Raw genomic sequence first — 21,666 nt, forward strand, 5'->3', positions numbered from 1 at the left:
GTCTTTCAGTATTTTGTATCTAATCATACAAAATACTTCTCTGAGTTTCATGAAATAAATGTTTTTAAGCATTGATAGTTACTGAAAGTTTATATATAAAAATAATAACTCTTTTTGCATTTGATTTTATGGTAGTTCAGCATAAGTATAATAATAAATGCAGCAGTATTTAATGATTTAGGTAGCTGTACCTTATGTTTGGATTCCAGTGCTCGAATAGCTTGAAATCAGGTGGTGGGCTGTATATTATCTGTGTGATTGTGTCCAATATTAGGAAGCCACAGTTGCCTCCTAAGCTGCTTCTGAAAGATTATAGCTGGCACTATCACCTCTTGGAACGGGTAGCTGAGGTAGAAGGCGGTATTCCTATATGCCTTGTAAAATCCATTACGTTTAACTAGCAAAAAAATATGCTGCTCTGCACCCCTTCAGCTTACCACGTGTAATAAGGAACACCTGCAACATATGATGCTCAGCAGTTCTGCAACTGAATTCGCCAGCTGCTTCTTAGTGCCTTACCGGTCCAGAAATGCCATTTTTTGCCTTGCTTGTCTGATTGTCCGGTTACTACAAGGCAGCTCTACCAGAAGTGGAATTTGTCACTATTGCTTAATGGCTTATTGAGTCATTAAGGCCTTATAAAGTTCTAACTTAAAACTCTTGAAAATTAAAAACTTCTTGACTTAATCATGAGTATGCATGTGCATGTTCAGATGCCTAGTGTTACGTTTTAATTCCACAGAAAAAGGTTGAGAGAGTATTTTGCAGTTAATGGCATGGCTTCCTGGGTTTGATCAATTACAATAAAGTATTAAAATACATTTTCTTCTTCGTTGTTACTAATGAATTGTTGACTCAGCTTGTAGAGCTCTGTAACTAATAAATGACAGTGTTAGATCTCTGAAGTTGTAAAATTTTGTGTTGTGTTTGACGTTAAGTTTCAGACTTAAAAATGAATCAGTATCACATGATAGATTCTTTCTTGTCTTTGTGATCCAGTATTTCCACATCGTCAAACACTTTTATTTTGTAATTAGGGACATTAATCTCAGTCTGACTCATATGTTTAAATTTCTAAGGTTAAGGTGGGTTGAATTTAACTCCTTGAGCGATGTATTTTTGAAGTAGCAGGCTCCTTCTTCAAATTTCTCTAGTCAAACTTGAACATCCGTAGTGATCTATTATTTCCTTTAAGAATTCTTGTTAACTAATAGTGAGTAGTGTTAACTGTGGTTTTGTATACCATACTGATTTCTTTAGCTTGGAGTCCACTTTAATAGTTGTTACAATATTGTAGAGTCAGATAGTATCTTACAGAATTTTAAGGTTCTTCTGTTTATTTGAAGTATCTTTTCCCCTTTTATAGGATTAATAAAATCCTATACTATTTCATGAAAATAATATCAAATTAATACTCTAAAACTCAGAGGTGGCTTTTTGAAAAACTTTCCCATTGTATTAGTTTTCGATATTGTTAATGTTTAAGTTTTATTATTTTTAAAGCAAAATGCAAGTTCCGAATGCATTTTTTTTCCTTTATTTAGGTGATGACAATTTTGTTTGAAATAATTTTTCTCATTACAGGCCGAAATCATCAAAACAAAGGAAGGCCAAAAACCAAACCTGGTGACTCTGAAAAGACAAGGTGAGAAATTTTATTTATTTTTAAATTTATTGGTATTTTGAGTTATTTTATATAGCACTTAAAATGGAGTTAATGCAGCTTTTTCTTGCTCTCTGCTAATTGCTTTGTTTACATTGTTTATGTACTCTTCAGGGTATAGTTCATGTTAAGATAGTTCAATAAAGTTCACAAAATTCCAGTTTTCACGAAGAGCCTCAGTTGTTATTTGAAAACTATTTTCCAAAGTTTAGTTGAATTTTAGTAAATGAAGGCATAATTTTAATAACTGCTGTTTAAAAACTGTTGCCCAAAAGCAAGTCACAGTATAGCCATAACAAAAAATGTGCTTCTTCTACAGCAAAAGATACTAGGGGTCTTGTTCGAATTGTTACATTCAAACTTACACCACAACATAACTCAATCTCTATCTTACTTTCAAGGCCTCTTTGTACTAGTTCTACTCTGTGTACCAAATACTTTTTAAAACTTCTCTGACACTTCATATGCTTACTAAGAAGAAGAGGTTTGACTGCAAGGAAAGCATTGTGAGTCAGTCTTAGAATTGAATACTAGAAAAGAGCTTTTACTTAGAATCCTTTAGTTGTTTGTAGATTTGAATTTTTGCTTAAAGCATATCCATGTCTAATTTTAAGTACGTGAATACTCCCCATAGAACATGCCAAATGTAAATGAGTATGTTTGATGGTTTGGGGCCAAAATTAAATTAGTTGAGATAACAAGCACTATAGATTTTATGGACAAAATTTATGCTTCCATCTGTTTATAACATTTAAACCAAAGTTTAACAAAAGAAATAATTCTTTCCAGTGATACTGGGGCCAACATGCTTCAAAGAGATTTGGGGAAATTGCTGTATTTATAGGTGACTCCAGATGCCAACGTATTTCCTCATCTAATACATAGTTAAGGAGTAAAGAACTGTTACTGCTGAATTACTTGTAAGGTGACTGAGGCAAATGATGACTTACTACTTAAGGACACGCAGAGATGGAAGCTTTCAGTATTTTAACCTGAGCTGTGAAATTAGACAAATACAGCTCTGACTGTACTTTCTTGCTTGTGTGCTTCTTCAGCTGGTGTTTTTCAGTTAAGAGGTACAACAAAATAAGCTGTTTACATTGAAATATGAAAGTTTCTATTAAGTGATAATTTTTAAAAGCCAATTTCTCATGTAGAAGAGTCCAAGCCTTTAGGAAACCTGGGAGCTGAACCTGATTATCCCCAGTCCTAATCTAAGTGTGACCACAAACCTACCATCTTCTAATCTGTATTTATTACAGTACAATCCTTCTGTTTTTCCATAACTCTTTTTGAATACCACTGTAGCTAGGACAATTGAAACTTAGTCATGGGAGAGGTCATTTGTGTTGTTTAACTGGGTTGCCATTGACTACTTTCTCCTTTCACTTTAAGATGAAGGAAAAATGTTAGAATTCACTATGGGAACAAATCCTCTTTAAACTAACTGAACCATCTACAAAATTGCTTCTCTCACAGGGAAGATTATTAGGCCTATAAAAAACACACTATTTCTCAACAAGTGAGGTGCATGGTCAGTTACAATCATATCTCCATTTCTGTAATTAGCAGGTTGCTTGGCTTTGAAAAATCTAGGGAAACCTCTGACACTGTAAAGACTTTCTCAGATGATGAGTGTTTGATTGCCTTAGAATGTGGGACAGAACTGAATGTATATTAGCAAAAGGCAATATAGTAGCATATTACAAATTGACTAGCAATTGTAGCATTGAGGATTTAGTTTACAGTATTAAGCAATACACCTTCTTATACTGATGCCTTCGGTACAGGGAAGTTCTGTAGTTACCTATCCCATCCCTTCATAAGATGTACTCAGCTGAGAATAAGGTGAAGAACATAAAAGAAAACATAAAATGATGGAGAAGACCGCTACTTCACTGAAGCCCTAGTGGTTCCTGAGCCAGAAGTATATGAACTATATGAATAGTACCATAATCCTTGATGGTGTTATAGTACTTGTTAGCGTGATCGTGAAAGTGTGCCATAGTAATCTCTAGCGTGTAGGCAAATGTGATGTTGTTGATAAAAGCGTAGAAATTTCTGTTTCTTGAAAATAAGATTACATACAAAGTACATGTACAAACTCATGATGCTGATGTCCTGTTATTTTGTAGAGGTCATCTTGATTTGAAGGTAGAGTCTAAAGCCATCCAAGATAAACTCTTCTGTACTGTGCAACAGGTAACTGGAAATTCAGAAGCATATGACTTTAAACATAAATGGTTTGTCACCTTTTCAGTAACACTGTCCAAAATCTCGGTTCATTCAAAAATTTAACACTTCATGCTTAGCCTGACTTTTATCAGGAGACAAAGATTACGTGATTACCCTGGTTTATACTGTCTTGTTGCTGTTAGTCTTTTGCTTCTCCTCCTTCCGCTCCTGCAAGACCTCACACAGGAAATTAGTGTAACAAAACTCAGTATAGTCATAGAATAACTTAGCTAAAACTATGAATTAGTAATACAGTTCCCTTATATCTTAATTTGTAAGAAAAACTGCAAAAATCGCTGGGAGTCATTCAGGGATTTATGATACCCCTCCCAAAGTTCTGACTAAATATGTTTTCCTCTGTTTGAGACGTATATTTGGAAATGATCATAAAACATTTTGCTGAACAGCTGTTGAAAATGCTATAAAAATAATAAATTGAGAATTCTCCTTCTCAGGTCTTCTTGGCAATGAATGATGAGTATCCCAAAGCTCTTGAATGAAATCATGGGGACGTACATAGTTAATCATTTCGTCTCTGTTAATTTGGGGAAGTAGATACCAGAAATCTCAATTATGATTAATTACCTCACAAGACAAAACTGGATTCAAGAGAAGGTGCATGTTCTGCCTGCACTAAGACCCCTTATTTCCTTTAAAATAACTTTTTGTAAGGCTAATGCATTACTAGTATCAAAAGTAAGGTTTTTAGTTGCCTTAATCAGCTTCATATGTCATGTAGCTTAACATTATTAGTTTAAATTAATATAATCTGTTCTATAACTATGTGCTCTGACAGCATGTCCTGGTTTCAGCTGGGATAGAGTTAATTTTATTCCTGATAGCTGGTATAGTGCTGTGTTTTGGATTTGGCATGAGAATAATGTTGATAACACACTGATGTTTTCAGTTGTTGCTAAGCAGCTGTAGGGCTTAGACTAAGTCAAGGACTTTTCAGATTCACGTGCTCTGCCGGTGGGGAGGGGCCCAAGAAGCTGGGAGGGGGCACGGCCGGGGCAGCTGACCCAGCCTGGCCACAGGGATGTTCCCTACCATGTGTCAGTGTGCTCCGTATGTAAACTGGAGTTGGCTGGGGGGTGGGAATTGCTGCCCGGGGATGGGCTATCGATCGATGATAGCAATTGTTGAGTAGTGCATCACTTGTTTTTGTATATTCCTTTATCAGTAATATTATTATTGATTCCTCTATTTTTGCTGTCCTATTAAACTGTTTTTATCTCAACTCATGAGGTTTGGGTTTTTTTCCCCCCCTCGATTCTCTCCCCCATCCCACCGGGGGAGGAAGAGGTGAGCGAGCAGCTGCTTGGTGACTAGTTGCTGGCTGGGCCTAAACCATGACACAGCGTTACCTTGTATCAATAGTGCTAGGAAATTAAAATAAGTCTTAAAGATTTTTTTTCATTAACTTATTTCTGCGTTTTTGTCTTTTCTGTATCTATTTTTAGTTTCCGCTGTCCCTGCCACTTTTGTTTATAACTGCCATTGTATCATGGGTATTTTCTTGTGTTTGTCCTTTTTGGTTAGTTGACAGGACAAAGACAAAATAAGATCAAAATTCATAGATGCTTAGGAAAATAGAGCAGGACATGCATTATAGCATCTCAAAAGCCTAATTCAGTTCACAGGAATACAATTAAGTACACCATTACAATAATGTTAAAACAAATTGGGCAACTCAAAAGTTATGTTCCATTCTTTCCAAACCTTCCCATTCTTCAGTTTTTCCCTGCCCATGACCCTGTCTTCAGAATCCCAGGCTCAAATGTTAACATATGGGGAAGAAAAAAAGGGGCAGTTGACTAAAAGCTTGTAAAGCAGATTTATTCATACGGATTAATTCATACTGAAATGAGGTAGTGGCCTAAAATACAGAAGTGGACCTCCTTGTTACTCTTTGTTTTTTGCTTGTGATTGCAGGAGTAGGTGTTGCAGGAGAACATAGTTAAACTAGTTCTACCCTGGCACAATGATCTGCTTCCTAAAGCTAATTTTATTTTCAGAGTTTCAAAAGATCAAAGGAATAGAAGTTCCTAATCCTGTAACTGCTTGCCTTGATTTACAGTCTCACTGCTGGAAATTCCTGCAGAGTTCAGGAAGTATCTGTAGTGAAACGCTAGTAACACAATGCATTCTGAAACCTTCTAGTGTTAACTATTAACCTAGATGGAGAGAAAGCATAGGCAGGAGGAGATAGTTCTCAGATTTTTCAAAAATGTTTGTACACAACTGAAGTGTACAAGTGAAGAAAAGCATAAGTCTATTTTTGTGTTTTGTTGGGTTTTTTATATGTAAGAAGGGTTAAACTGATGCTTGAACTAAACTTGAAACTTTACGGAGAGAAAAGGATCTAAACTTAGAACAAAACCTAGATTTTTTTTTAAGAGCTTAGCAGCAGTAGGTCTGTGAAAATCTTAATTTTCTGGAAGTTGTATTTACAACAGTTTTATTAAAATGTACCTGATTTGCTGCTTTAAAAGTGAAATTATGCTAAAATGGTAGGAAGTACAGAATTTTAACAGTTGTCTGTTGGCAAAGCTTGCTTGCTCTAAAAAAAAAAGGGGGGAGGGAAGACTATTTTGTTTTGGACTTACTGTTTTCCTAAATATTTTAGGTGGATTTAACTATGTTGCCAGAGGAGGTTAAATCCCTTGTTCATGATGGTTATACAGCCTTGATGGACCAGCGGTGTCACAGTGCTGAACAAGCCTTTTCACAATTGTTGACCATTCTAAATCCTTCAGAATTAAAGGTAAGTTGAGAGGAATAACTTAGTTATTAGGGTAATAGAGGTTTATGCTTTCAATCCGTGTTTCATTCCTTCCTTCCACCAAAATAATCATTATAATTGAATTATTGCTTGTGATGTTGACTACAGTGCCAGGTGTTTCACTGATATGTATGCCAAGGAGCTTACAAATGAGAAAAATTGAGAACAGGATTAAAAAAGTCCATAGTAGCATAGGATGTGTTTTTGTAATGTTCAGCATACATGTGCATTTCTAGATGCAATCTAAAAAATATTTACCAAAATAATATTCTTACAAGAATAATAAGATATTCTTATCAAATAGCTTATTTGATAAGGAACTACCGCCCATTGTCAGCTTAACCTTTATTCATAATGATGTAGAGTAAAAAGAATTTATATTCTTCAGGTGAGATAACTCTTTAATGGCAAATACTGTGATATTTTGTGTATATGTATCTAGCCAGTCGGGCACTGACCCATTTGTCATTCTAGATTTCTTTAAATTATCGTACTGTAGTATTAAATTTGTGTGACAATATGTGTGCGCATGCGTCACTGTTTCAAGCTCCCGTTTTAGTAAGGGCTGTTGCAGTGCCAGCAAGAAGTCTGTCCAAGCAAGTAATGCACCAATCCATCTGGAATTGTGACCCAGTTTATTAGGAAGAAAAAGGTTGAGAAAGGTTGTGTTTGGCTTTTTTTTTTTTTTAAGAAATTTTTATTTAAAAAAAAAGAAACAAAATCTGCTCAATTCTGAACATGAAATATAACAAAGACACACTGCACTGCATGAAGTCAACATAGTAAGGCCTGTAGTTACAGCATTTCTAAAAGCAGATGTTTCAGGATGTATCACACTGAAATACATAGAGGTGCCAAATGACCATCAGTAAAGGTGTAGTTAACCTTCAATTTTTATGCTAATTGTAACATAAATCTGGGTAGAGGCTGTGATAAGAAGGATGAGAAAAAAGTTTCCTACCTCTGTTATAGTGAAGATCTTTGATTCACAGTAGACAGTAATGTTCTAGTTACAAGCAAAGTGTTTTGTGCACACTATTACTGTAATTTGACTTTATTTGCAGCAACTGAATCTTCGTATTATTAATTATGTTGTAATCATCTATGGACATGCCACTGCTCTTCTTGGAATAGGACAGCCTGAGGTATGACATTAAGCCATTATATTGCCTTTATTTAAAATTCTACTTCGGATAGTTGGCTATCTATTTTTGTCTCTTCTTAACAGACATAAAATGAGTAGGGAAGGAAAGCTTTTGTCACATTTTGGAAAATCATACCATTTAATATCTGAGACTAGATCTTTTAATGGTTTTTGATAAATTAAGCTACCAAATAAAAATTTTTTTTTCAGCTTTCAAATGAGATTCTTAAGTATTAATGAAGTATAGTCAACTATTTTTCTTGGTTGTAATGTAGTTACGCACTAGTATTTCTAACACAAATATTCTGCTTCTAAAGCAAGAGAAAGAGAATGCTTTTGGTTCTGGAAAACGCTAAAACAGAAGTGTGAGTTATTTGAAGCTTTTTTGTGATTTGTTTTTTTTTTCTGCAGTGTTTAAAAATATTCAGTGTCTTAAAATGAATTTAAAAGTGTCTGGGTGTTTCTAGCTTAGTGAGCTCAATCATTTAATTCCATTATTTCAGAGGGAGACCATGTTTATAGAACAAGTTTCTTTTTTTAAAAAAGGGAAGCCTTTGTGGGTGATTGTTGCCTAATTCCCTTTACTGTTCATAAGACTGATCAAAGAATAGGGCATACTGACCCACTCTCCTGGAGGAAAAAAAAGGACAGGAAAAGTGAAAAGCTTCTGGCAGAGTGTCACATATTTTTGTCTTAAATTTATTTTGAAGGCATTGACAAAGGCTGAAGACCAGTTTAAGAAAATAATTGAACAGTACCAGGAAGAAAGATTTGGTTGTTTGGCATACTATGGAATTGGAAAAGTATACCTCAGACAAAACAGGTTGGTATAATGTAAAGCTTCAATATTTGAGACAAAAAATATTTTTATTTGAGAAACCATGTGTGAGGTTTGTTGTTGGTTTTTTTTTTTTAATTATTCTTTGTTAATCACTAAATTCATATATCAGACTGATTCATTACGACTTCAAGTTCGTTACTGCTAAGGATGTAATGGCAGCCGCTGAGTCGAGCAGACGCCAGGGCGTGGGGATATGACCGACCAGCACATCCCTGCACTGAAGGAGAGTTCATAGGAGAAGGGCAAAAAATGATGATCTCGGGGAAGAATGTATCACAAAGAAAGCTTATCTCAACACCAGGGAGGCTGGAGGGTAACCTTGGTTTTAGATAAGGCAGCTGCACCAGCGAGTCATCGGTTCCCCGAGACAGATAAAGAGGAATGTCTTCCTGAGCTGGCCAGACCAGCACGGGGGAGGGGGGGAGTCTATGTGTGGCTCAGCGGAACGTGAAGTGCAGAAACGGGACAACTAATAAACTTGAGAGCAAAGGGCTTCAGCTGGCTTCAACCCGCCTATTCCTGGCAGTAGTTCTTCCCAGAGTCCTGACGGTAAGCATATAGAGACCGGTAACGGGAATCATGCTTGTATTGATTCAACTGTGTATTGCAATTGCTATGTTGTGCTTGTCTCGTGATTTCACTATATCACTGTATTGCTCTACTTAATCAAAATCCCCCGTGGGTGGAGCCTGTGGTGGGTTGACCATGGCTGGCTGCCAGACCCTAACCCAGCTGCGCTTCCACTCCCCCTCCTCCATGGGAGAGGGGGAGAAGATAAGATGAAAAAGCCCAGAGGTTGAGATAAAGGCAGGGAGATCACTTGCTAGTTACAGTCACAGGCAAAAGAGACTCAACTGGAGGAAAAATAATTCAATTTATTGTCTTCTTAAAATAGAGCTGGATGGTGGGAAACAAAGTATAGGAAAAAAACCCAAACTAAAATAACCTTCCCCCTACCCTCCCTTTATCCCAGTCTCAGGTTCACTCACTCATTCCTGACTCCTCTACCTCCTCCTCGCCCGTGGCGTGGGTGGGTGTGGAGCGGGGTTTGTGGTCAGTGCCTGCCGCCGTGTGGGGCCTCACCCAGCTGCTGTGGCAGGGGTCCTCCGCGGCTGCAGGGTGGCTGTGTGCTCCAGCAGGGTCCTCTCCAGGGGCTGCAGGGGAATCTCTGCTCCGTGCCTGGAGCACCTCCTCCCCTCCTCCCTCTTACCTTGGTGCTTGAAGGGCTGTTTCTCACACTTTTTTTCCTTACACATGCACACACATGCCCCCACACCCCAACACCGCTGGCCACCCAGACTACCCCAGACAGAGCAGCTCCCATGTCTAGCACTACCTGAACTCAAGTAAAACGTAAGTATAGGTAGCAGAGTCCTGTGCCTCCTCCTTGGCCGATCAGGGTTGAAGGTCAGTTGTGAACATATGCATGCCCTCACCCTCTCGGTCTGCCTCATATCCTTGCCTGGACTCTGGGCCCCTTACCCAGGCTGTTCTACTGGCCCGCACCTTGAAGAGTCCTTAAGCAGATAACTTAATGAACCAGGTGCTCTTACATTCCACATACAGTTACGGTGTTTTTTTCCTTGGATCATGAAATGAATCATGAAAGTATTGCAGGCCATGTAGAAGTTACTCATGTACGATCTGGACATGTTGTACCTGTTTCAAACTTCAGATTTTCGGATGCCCTTGATCAGTTTGTGAAATCACAAATAATGGTTAATCACAAGATTGTACCTGGAGTATTAACTTGGCCCACAACATCTCAGGTCATTGAAGAGACACGAACAGAGAATTTACAGGTATGTTTAAAAAAAAAAAAAAAAAGTGTAAAAAACTGTTTTGCCAAATGGCCTTCTCGGGTGGGGAGCGGGGAAGGTTGTCATCCTCCTCTCTACGTCCCCCCTTGTCAAAACCAAAGAAAGGTGGGGGACGAAAGGGAGGTTTTAGCCTGGGACAGCTGGTGCCAGTGCTCCTGCTCATTGTCTAGAGGCTTTTTGGCCACAAGGCCTGGTCTTTGTAGAGCAGAACTCTTCTTGTGAAAACAGATTTGAGCACCTGGGAAGCATCCCATTCACAGCACGAGGGCAGGGGCTCTGTGTCATGTTCTGTGCTTGGGTATTTCTATGTAGTAACATGGTTCTGATCTGCTCCAAGTGTTTCATAATGCGTTAACTTGTAGTTACCAAACTTTAAGTAGATGTGACTACTATACACAACATAATGCTGGAGAGAACCAGTTAAAAATTTGAATTAGCAAAAATGTAAAGCTCAAAATTGCAGCAGTGGTGCTATATTTAAAACCAAATAGGAGAGTTTGACCATATAGTTCTTGGTCGATGCAGTGGGAGTTGTATAGTGAAATTCCCAGTTTGATTTGAAAAATTTAACTTGTCATTCTGACATTACAAATGGCTTTCTCACACTTAACAGCTTTTTATTTTTTTAATTATTACTAATATTGTTGTTGTTAAACTATAAATGAGTCACTGTTATTTGTGAAAGATTTCTGGATAAACCATGCCATGAGAGGCAGGACGCATGAGCTCCTCTGCATGGAGGCAGTTTGACACAGTAAAACATGCATTTTTATATATATATACAAATATATATATAAAATAACCATAAAACAGGTTATTCAGTGTATGACCCTGGCTATACTATACTGACCTGTTTTGTTTCTGGTAGAAGCAGCAGTACTGTTGATTCCTAAACAAAAAATGACCTAAAGATTTCTCGTAGACCCCCAGCTGACACTACAGTAGTCTGGCCACATTAGTACAGTAGCGGTCTGGGACTTCTGGAGGGCAGAATGCAAATATCTGAAAGGCTGTAACTGGTGGTCTGTTTGTTTATAGTAACGTTTTATTAATCTGGGCTGAGTGACAACCCTGTGGGACTTGAGCTGACTTTATGTAAAGTCACTGTAACGTCTTTACGCTGTTCTGGGAGATCTCACTAGCTGCAGTGCAGGGTCGGGTCTGAGCTGTCCCTAGGAATGTACTTGACTGTGTAACCCAGAAGCCAGGTGAGGCACTCCTGAAATGGTGGAAATGAGCACATGCTCCCATTTTTGTCACGTTATCTGTGTAAGCTGGCTCATCATTCTGGCAATGGAAAAACTTACTATATTCTCTTGTGTTTGGAATTGGTCAGCATGTAAAACGCTGGTCCAAGATAAACCTGCATGCAGGGAAGCTAAGGGTGCTGAGCTGATAGCAGCTCAAATGGGCTTTTGAATATTGCGAGAAAAGGACAAACCCCCGTAGCTTTTACTAGAAAAGAGTTGTTCCTTTGGTATTAGTTGTCTGCTGTTCAAAAAGAGATACGTGTTTCACTGCAGAATTCCCTAGAGGTTTGTAAGTAGATACCGAATCTTTTCCTGGTTTTTGTGCAATTTGTCTTACATCATTTTGTGTTTCTCAGTTGATTTTAAAGAATTGTATTGAGGAATGCAAGTTCCCTCCAGAACCAGATGCAATTTGTCGATATCAGCAATGCCATGGCCACTCCAAAATCCAAATATTTTTTACAGACCCGGACTTTAAGGTAAATTTTTAGTTTAAAAGGGTTTGGGAAATAAAACTTCGTGTTTACATGTTTTCTGCCCCCTTTCATATTAAAGAGCTATCTGGAATACACCATCTTACCCTATCCACTGTTAAGTTGTGCACTGTTTTATCTTTTTTTTAAAAAAAGTGTTAAATTCATACTTTTTCTCAATATTAGGGTTTTATACGTATTACTTGCTGTCAGCAATGTAGAGTGGATTTTCATATCAGTTGTTGGAAAAAATTGAAAACAACAAACTACAGTGATAAAAATGATAAGGTAAGAGCTCTGTCAGACTATAAGCATTTTATTTTTCCTTTTTAAGTCAAGATTATAGCATTCCTTTGGTTTGTGATAAGTGCAGTGCTACGGCCTGATGTCTCACCTTCATGACAATGGCAGGAGGAAAGTCAGGAAAGGAGTCTCTTGCTAAATTGTCTGACATACAGGTGTGGGTAAAGCTTGCTGTTGTCTAGAGAAGAAAGGCCTGTCTGTGTGAAGGCTTAGTATGCTTAGCTTGTTTATTTTGCATCATTTATGTCCTTCCAAATGGAAGTTTTATTCCTTCTACAGTCTTGCTGTTGACGCAACAGTTCAACATTGAGTATGTCTAAAGGAATTTTACAAAATACGGTATCAGCAGCCGGTATAAAATGAAGGGAAGTCCAGGCAGAATACAAACTCATAAAAGAATATTCTTAAAGTTGACTCTTGAATGTGAAGTTGGAGGAAGAGGGGCTTTGCTATAGCTTTGGGAATAAAAGGTGTATGCGACAGATCTAGGATCCTTTTAATTTGCAGTCCTTGCCAAGTCAGCTGTCGCTTGCTTTCCTCATCCAGTAAGAGTTTAGGGCTGTGCTAGCTTTAATTACCTTGGTCACTTCAAATTAAGAAACCCTAATCTGTATAAGAACACAGATTTTGTATGAATTTAAAAGTCTTTGCTGTGTGTATCATTTTCTCCTACAGGATTTTCTTCAAGAATTGTGTTTAACTCCTGATTGTACAGGCCTTATTTCAAAAATAGTTATTTACAGTTCTTCTGGTCTGGTAAAATGTGAAGTAAGTAAATGTTCATATATAATATGAAAATAATCTTTAAAATATTCACTCTGGTGAAGGAGATAAAGTGAAGATGAGAATGTAACTGCAAACTCATAAGTAATATGCTATTTTAACTACAGAATCTGAGCATTATTTAGGAATACTAATTGCCTGTTGTCTTCTTACCTGTTATTCAGTGGAGCAGGCTGTTGGTTAGAATTGTCATGGATGGGACAATTATAGAACAAAATAGAACATTATGCTGTTGGTTAGAATTGTCATGGATGGGAACTGGAACTTTCTTTTTTATTTACCTTGTGTGATATGAAAGGAACTGTTAATTTAACTCCGATCTTGCTAATTGAAATAATTGCATTGGAAGAGTGCTCTTAACCCTCTACAGAGTCACAGGAAGAAGGATACTTCTTCCCAGAGCAGTATTGGTCTGAGATGCAAAAAAAAACAAAAAAAACCAAAAACAAACAAACAAACAAAAAAACCAAACACCCCCACACCAAAATTACAAAGTGTGCTTCCTGGCAAACTTTATATAGCAAAACAGCCTTCAGTTCTTCCTGACTTTGTGTTATCTTTCACCCTGTCTTTTCTGTGGGTAAAGATGTGTTGCTGTATACCGAGTTGTAGCAGTAGCAGATAATTTTCCTTAGACCTTCATAAGGCTTATGTAGGCTGTGTTATCTCTCCTGTGGTATTACTTTTACTGCTTTCCAAAACATCAAATGTCCCTAGGTTTTGAGTACAGCAATGGTGCATTGTTACCCAAATTTAATTAATAAGATGTCACTTACTTTGGTAGTTTGAACAAAAAATCACAAAAAAGAAGGAACCACCAAGAGCCAGTATTAAACAGAAGTGTTCAAGGTAAGCTCTCTACTTTTTAAAACTAATTTGAGAACAAAACAGATTTCTCTAAGATTGCTTTTCATACCTTTTTAAGAATTGCTGAAATACCACAAATACTTCAGAAAGCTGTTCTTGCCCTTTGCCTCTGATAAATTAAAAAGCCTGGTAAAATACAATATGATCCAATTACAAAAGCATTTAAATTAACTTGTAAAAGAAGATGCAGAGCTACAGATGTATAACATGAGCACAGGAAGGCATTAACTGGTGTTGCTGAATAAATTCTTGGTACCTGTCTAGTGGTCATACAGTTCTTTAAAAACAACTTTTTAAGTTTGCTCACAGGAAACTTTTTTCAAACGTACAGCAGATGAGTTGATGCAAATCTGATTTTCCGCACCTCTGTATTGAGGGATAAATTGTCCTTTGCACCATGGACTCCCCGGCAATTTGAACCAATAGTTTTTGAATATATAAATTGCTGCAGTCATCTTTAAGTGAAACCTAATTTCATTGTGAAGTCTGTGGGCGGGGAAGTAACATGTTATTTGGGGAAAGTGTGATCTGGAGGCTGTGTGCAGAACTTGAGGACTGTTTGTTTACTTTTGCTCTCCATACATGTCTTTCATTTGTACTAAGATACTTATCAATTGGAATGCTAAAAGAACGGGTGTCTGATATTCTTCTTAAGGGATTGAGTGTCTTAATTATACATGCAGTGCAAGTTGAGTGTAACTATATTAGGATACCACCTCTATTTTCAGTCTGAGATTACAAGCATTGTTCTATTCCTTCCCCTTGCTAGAGGGAAGAAACTCAGCAAGATTTTTAGCTGGATGGGAGAGATACTGCGATGTGGCATAAGTTCAACACCACTGTTCCACAACATTTACTATCTAACCAACTTTGTATGAATGTTTAGAAAGTGTAAATAAAAACAACATATAACGATGTTATTTCAGTTGTACCTTTGACATAATTGAGTTTACACTTTTTGGTCAAGTAAGGTTATAAATAACGAGGAATCATGCTGAGAGGATAAACAAAATTAATTTTTAAAATTTAAGGAAATTCAAATGTAACCATGTCATTCAAAATGCTGAGTTATAAATTAAAAAAAAACTTACAGTATTCAGTTAATCCTAATTCAGACAACATTAATTGGAGTAGAAATTATTGCATCTTGCATTCTTACACTTCCATACTTGATTTTTAGTGGTCTCTTAACTTCTAAATGAAAAATAGCTTTATTATGGTTGTACTTTAGAGCATAATATTTTATAGTAGAACTGAGCTTATAGCTATTGTAAGACATGGGAAATAACTGAGATGTGTCTACCTCCTTCGGCAACTTACCTCAGCTAATGTTAGGCTCACTGTATAATTACTTTTTTCAGTCTTAGGAAGTTAAAAATTAAACAAGAAAAAAAATTACGAAGAAAGCGTGCACGAGAAGAGGCACAGAATTTTGCTAAAAAGAAAATAGAAGAAAACCAGATGGGAAATGAAGCATCTCAATACAGTCATCACAGTGGTATGTGGAAGTATAGGTTATTGTTCTAAGTTATCACGAGGTAGCATAAGTAGCATTCTGAATGTCCTAAGTAAAATTATAGCAGAGTACTAATATTGAACATAATCCCCCCCTTAAAGACTTGCAGTTCTAAGTAACTCTAAGATGTTAGTGTATGGTTGAGTTCCTTTTAGAAAACCTTTATTCTTGTTTCATTGGTTCATGAAGAAGCAGCCTGAAGAGGGCAAAGGCTCAAATTCCAAATTAATCTATTTAAAAGTGCTTTCAGAAAAAACTTTATGCCCAGCAAGTTGGGACACTGCTACAGAGAAAACCCAACTGCATCTCAGATAAAGAATGAACTATATCCTATAAGTACGCAGTCAGTTAATGCTTCAGCTTTTGTATTCCAGTTATGTTGCAGTATAAATGTATTTTAGAGGTTTGAACTTCCACTGCATTTTGTATTAGGGCAAGCTATGGTGCAAACAAAAATAGGTGATTTGTAAATTTTCTAATAAATTTTTGTCTGTATTACTAACTTTAAAATAGTGCTCACAGTAATTTCCTTGTAGAATTCCACATTAAATACTTTGCGGGCCCTTTTTCATCCCATACATGCCATACCCTGAGTTCTCCAGAACACTGTTGCCAGTTCAATGGCATATCCTGGCACTTTCTCCATAAAACACTCAGGTGCTAATATTTTTAGGGTTTTTTTTTTCCCTTAACTGTTTTATTTGAGCAGTCCCTTCCGTTGGCACCATAGATTACTAATTTTGCTTCTATGTCATTTTCCAAAATAATGCTCAGTTGACTTTGTGTTGTTTTTTTTAAGTCTAGGCTCTCTTCTTTCCAATAGCTTATCTTTAGTTCTGGCTCTTGGATCCACTGCAGGTCACTCACTCACATGTATATCTCTTGACTATCCCAAATGTCCTTAAAACCTCTAAGAACTAAAAATGCGTTTGGTGTGACAAAAGCACTCACCCTGCAGTACTGTGGGTAAAAGTTGGGACACCTGATGCAGGAATATGTCAACACGAAGCAACTTTAACACAGTTCTGCAAATATCTGTGCATTCATGCTGGCTAACCTTTTTAATTTGTCCTGAGTTAATTCTGTAATAAAATTCAAGTCTTGCATGTCTTTGGAGACAAGCTGTCTGTTACCCTGTTTTTTCGCTTGGGGAAATTTCATGAGGATATCTTTCAAAAGAACTTCTAATTTAATCTCCCAAGCTGTCTGAGATGTTGAGAGACCAATTGTAGGGAGAGCTAGATCACAAAGGGATGTTTTGTTTTATTAGCAGCCATAGCTACCTTTAAATAAGAACAAATCTGCTTATAAATTGGAGAGGAGCACTTGTTTATTGGAGAGGAGCACTTGTTTGTATGCACATTTTTAAGATACAGAGGTTTTTAATGCAGACTCCTGCAGGATAAACTAAGGCATGGCTAATACCAGTAGAGTTCATTGAATCTGTCAGTATGCCTGGAACTGTTTGTGTTACAATGATTAATTATTCCAGGTGTAATATGTAGTGGTCTGTTTTTTAAAAATTCTTTTCAGATCTGTATCTTTTGACTATGGTTGCTGTCAGTTAAGCTCTGAAAGTGGCCTTCTATAAATGTGTGGTCTTGAAAAATAACGAAAGGTGAAGGCTGATATGAGCCAGTAACCTTTTTTACTCTTGTTCTACAAAGAACCAGTGGCAGGGTCAGGGTAAAGGTTTGCTACTAGGTGTATACTTGGGCATTCAAAAGTGTGCCTTTGCTCTGAGAACTGATGCAGACAGAATTCCCCCAAGCATCAGGGCTGGCATGCAGCCAACACAGTTAAATCTGTATAGACAATTGCTTGAAGCTACTATTACTGGTAGGTTGTTTGTTTTTTTTTTTTACTGTTAGGTAAATTTTTTTTTTTTTTCTAACTGAAATCTAGTTAGGATGCTAAAGATTGTTTCTTTGTGTAAAACAAATTTAAAACAATGTTGTGTCAAATTCATAATGTTAAGGCTAGTTTACGTGGAAAGTTATCTATTCTGTAATTTTCAGTGTTGTGATAAAACAAATAATTAAAAACACCACTTAGTCCAAATTATCTGTACTTTGAAGTTGATGTTTTTAATTGTGGTAAACAGACATGAAATCTTGTTTTGTTTGTTGTGTTGTTTTTTTTAATCGCATTATAGGTTGTTTTCAAGATCTATATGCTGGTGATCAAGTCCTGCAGCATATCAGTCGAAATGCTGAACAAATAAAAACAGCTGTTCATGATGCTTCCAAACTATTAAAGGAATTACTTTCATGGTTTATAATCAGCGAGGAGGATTACACGTCGTATTCCAAAACTAATAGAATGTCACATGAAGTGATGGAGCAGCTCATCAGTTACTTAATTCAGGAAAAAAACAGAGTAAAAACAAGGGGTTTTATCCATGTGCTGTGTGAGCTGGAAGAAGTGGATCCCAAATTACACAAATGGCTGAAACATCTTAACAACTTGGGTAGGCTGTATGTTTATGTAATAGCAGAAGACCTTACCCTGTCATAATTGTTCAGTTTACAGATGAAAAGATAGCCTCCCCATTTTCCAGTCTTGCTTTCTTAACTTTAAATGGTAAAGTAAAGCTTTCCTCTTTTTTATTTACTTGATCCTTAGCCAGGATTTCTAGAGAAAAATGACCATTGGTAACACAGGAACAACCTGTCTTGTCTCTGCAGCTAAAGGATTCTAATACCAACAGAGCTTTGTCTGTGTAGGAAAGAAAAAAAATAAATCTGTTCAATTTTCTAAGTCTTCAAATTCCAGAATAGGCTTAAATGATAGTATTTGCATAAATAATTTTTTTCTGGAAAGTAAATCATGGTAGGGTTTTTGTCATAAAAGTTTAGCTGACTGTATAACTTCGAAGTTATTTAACTTGGTGCTCTTTGGTAGGGTTGCCTTGCTGTGTAGTTTCCTATTGAATTTATAATGGGATGAAGGTAGAAGTTTGTTTTTGCGGGCAAAATGGACATAGGTTGCCAAAACCGTGGATGAGATTTGGGTTCTTAATTCTGTTCTGTTGCATTCATGTCCTTAAAGGAATTTATATAGACTTACGATACAAATAATAATTTGGTGTTGAGTAAAACTTATATAAATGCCATGTATAATTTTTGTTTGCATTTTCAAGACATGAAAGGTTTTACATAATGTTTCAGCTACTGTATATTTAATTTTTAGAACAAACTGTTCCTCTTTGAAGAGGAATATCACACTGTAAGCACTAAAACTCTAAAGCTGGAATGAAATGGTTTTTTTCCATCTCTTTTAGGTCTGACAGCTACAAAGAACTTTCTCCTTCAATATGGACCATTTTTAAGAGAGCTTGACCTTTCTATTTTAACTACACTCTGGAATGATAAGTATGGTAATAAATTTGACTACGTGACAGCTAGTTCTGAAGACCAAGAAATTTGTGATTATTTCTTAAAACCACCCCTAGAGAAAACCCGTTGTTTTATATGGCTGTTAGAAGACAACAGAGAAAATTTTCCAGTTCTTCATCAGGCTTTAGATGAATTCTTTGATAAAATGCGTAAGTATGCAAAGGTCATCATTCTTACAAGCATTGTATTTTGTCTGTTGTTACACCACATTTGATGGGCTCTGTAAAAGGCCAAAACCTCAGCAAACTACTAACCTCTTCATTTTATGGGATCTGTGTTCAGTGCTTAAAATGCAATACGGCCTCACAAGGGCAAGCCACCCTTTTTTAGGTTGCATTCTGCTGTTTTATTTCATGTGCCACAACCAGCACGTGAGTTTACCTTTATGCATATGTGATGTTCAGCCAAAAGAAGTATTTATCTTTCAGTTTAAGCATAAAGATTCTGCAGCTACAGTCTTTGAGATGTTTTGGTGAAATACTACTACTAATTATTATAATTTCATAGCTCACAAATATAAGTTACATAAAATTGTTTACGAATGTGACTTTGTTATCCTTTCAATAGATGACCCTACCATTATATTAAAGAAACAGGGAAATGAAAATATATCGGTAAGTGAACTTAATGTCTGTTTGGTATAAGCTCAGAAAGAAGTATGATGTGGTGTTTTACAAATGTGCAAAAGTGAATACAGACATGCATCTCTGTATGATGACATACATCATCATCCTTCAGACCTGATTAGAGATTTACTTTTTTATCTTCTCCCTTCCACTCCCCCCCTCTTCTCTTATAGCGTTTGAAGACTGCGTACCATTTTTCCTAAACTTCCATCAATAAAATACTTGGTTAGGGTTTTCTCCCTGGTTAAAACACGAACCAGCAGTGTACCTTTGAGATTATGAGCATTTCAAGGATGCGGATGAGGAAGTTGTTGTGAAAGGGGATGACAGTACACTGATGTGCTGTATCACCTCTTTTGGATAGGGAAAATAAGGTGCATGGGAATAGCATTTACATAGTACTTGATAACGGCAGTTTGGTGTTAACCTTAAAAAATGTCTCTCTAAAAGTATAATTGGGGAATTAAAAAAAAAAGTGCACAATATACAGAGAGACTCCTATTAACAGCTGTATCTGCGTACTTACCATGACAACTAAACTTAAAATGTGATTCTTCCCTGAGTGTGCTTAAGTTGAATCTGCATAATTTTGGACACTAATTGTACTGTACATTTTATAGTCCAAAGCAACAAATGGGAAGGTGGCATAACCCACCCTTACCTTCAGATGTTAAGGAAATTGTAAGGCTAGGAATTTGATGTTTGTTCCTCTAATAAGCAAAGTAAATTAGAAGTGAGTTAAGACATATTTTTGTATTTGTTCATTACAATTTATAGATGCTTTTCAGATTCAAACCATAAGTCTTCAACTGTACATCATTCTAAATCACTTTTTGATTAGTATCTTAATTAAAATCCATTCTAATTGGCAGTAGTATATTACGTATTTTGGTTAATTATGTGTTTGAGGCACTCTCATTTAAAATTATTCTAGCCTGCAGATAAATTTATCTATACAAAACCAAGATTTACTTTTGATACAGAATAAATTTTTGGAGTTAATTAATTAAAAATGCATCTTAATAAGGTGGGAAATCCTTTGCTTTTTCATTTCATGAATTGGAAATCTAAGAATGAAATGAAAGCCATTACAATAAAACTGCTTCTATTCCAGTGTTAGTTATATCCTAAAATAAACTGTTGCTAAGTTACTGTTAGTAGCGTTATGTTAATCTGTAATCAGTCCTATTAAAAAGTGAAGATGCATTTTAGGTTCTTCATCATTGCATAGCTTAGAAAATTGAAGTGACCAGAACATTTGACAGTTCTGTTTGCTTCTTGTTCCCCAAACGAAACTGTGTTGTGTGGGATGTCACAGCTGCTTAGGTATGCAATTTCAGCTATAAGTAATGAGTTGGCATCTGAAATACTAAAATGAGACTAAATATTCTGGTTTTAAAAATCAACGTTCTATGTGTTTAAAGAGGAAAATTACAAAAAGGAACAAAACGGATAAATTCTTGCAAAGATCTGTTTCTTTTTGTGTTTTCCAGCTGGGGATGGAGTGGAGCGAGGGAAGATTGCATGCTTAACCTTGTAAATCTTGCTGGTCAAACCAGAATGAGAATTTTAATATGCAGCTTTTAAAATTTTACATACTTGTTTTGGAAATGCATCATAATTTTATTCTAATGAAAAAACCAGTTACTTTATTTTTTTCTGTTTCAGACTAATGCTATTAAAGTTAAAAACAAAAACAGGAAGAAGAACTCAAAAGACTCGAGGGTCAGTAACTTTTTAGCTGCTTACTACAAATAGGTTTTTTAGAATTGCTGGCCTTCACATGTACAGAGGATGTTTTCCTAAATATCTTATGGAGACTGGCTCTTGAAGTAGTTCTTCCTGAAGTAAAATAATGCTGTTAAGACTCAATTAATGCAGTTTTGTTTTGTTAAAATATGAATTATTCAGTATAAAAGGTATTACTAAACTTGGAAAAAAATTATTTATTAATAACTTTGG

General features: G+C 36.3%; 1 protein-coding gene across 1 annotated transcript in view; it reads left to right on the plus strand.

Moving 5' to 3' along the window:
- The window catches only part of TTC3 (tetratricopeptide repeat domain 3), a gene marked incomplete at its 5' end in the record, with an annotated part of 58,925 nt that overhangs the window by 20,389 nt on the left and 16,870 nt on the right, over nucleotides 1–21,666 (plus strand). Inside the window, 15 exons of the mRNA XM_010282754.1 lie at nucleotides 1,585–1,645; nucleotides 3,799–3,865; nucleotides 6,528–6,665; nucleotides 7,748–7,828; nucleotides 8,538–8,650; nucleotides 10,344–10,470; nucleotides 12,095–12,217; nucleotides 12,398–12,499; nucleotides 13,190–13,282; nucleotides 14,082–14,146; nucleotides 15,526–15,662; nucleotides 17,836–18,150; nucleotides 18,964–19,227; nucleotides 19,646–19,692; nucleotides 21,373–21,429. Of these exons, the coding sequence (XP_010281056.1) occupies nucleotides 1,585–1,645; nucleotides 3,799–3,865; nucleotides 6,528–6,665; nucleotides 7,748–7,828; nucleotides 8,538–8,650; nucleotides 10,344–10,470; nucleotides 12,095–12,217; nucleotides 12,398–12,499; nucleotides 13,190–13,282; nucleotides 14,082–14,146; nucleotides 15,526–15,662; nucleotides 17,836–18,150; nucleotides 18,964–19,227; nucleotides 19,646–19,692; nucleotides 21,373–21,429 (1,790 nt within the window). The remainder of the gene's footprint in view (nucleotides 1–1,584; nucleotides 1,646–3,798; nucleotides 3,866–6,527; nucleotides 6,666–7,747; nucleotides 7,829–8,537; nucleotides 8,651–10,343; nucleotides 10,471–12,094; nucleotides 12,218–12,397; nucleotides 12,500–13,189; nucleotides 13,283–14,081; nucleotides 14,147–15,525; nucleotides 15,663–17,835; nucleotides 18,151–18,963; nucleotides 19,228–19,645; nucleotides 19,693–21,372; nucleotides 21,430–21,666) is intronic.

Source organism: Phaethon lepturus, unplaced genomic scaffold, assembly GCF_000687285.1.
Source record: "Phaethon lepturus isolate BGI_N335 unplaced genomic scaffold, ASM68728v1 scaffold7622, whole genome shotgun sequence".
Classification (NCBI taxonomy): Eukaryota; Metazoa; Chordata; class Aves; order Phaethontiformes; family Phaethontidae; genus Phaethon; species Phaethon lepturus.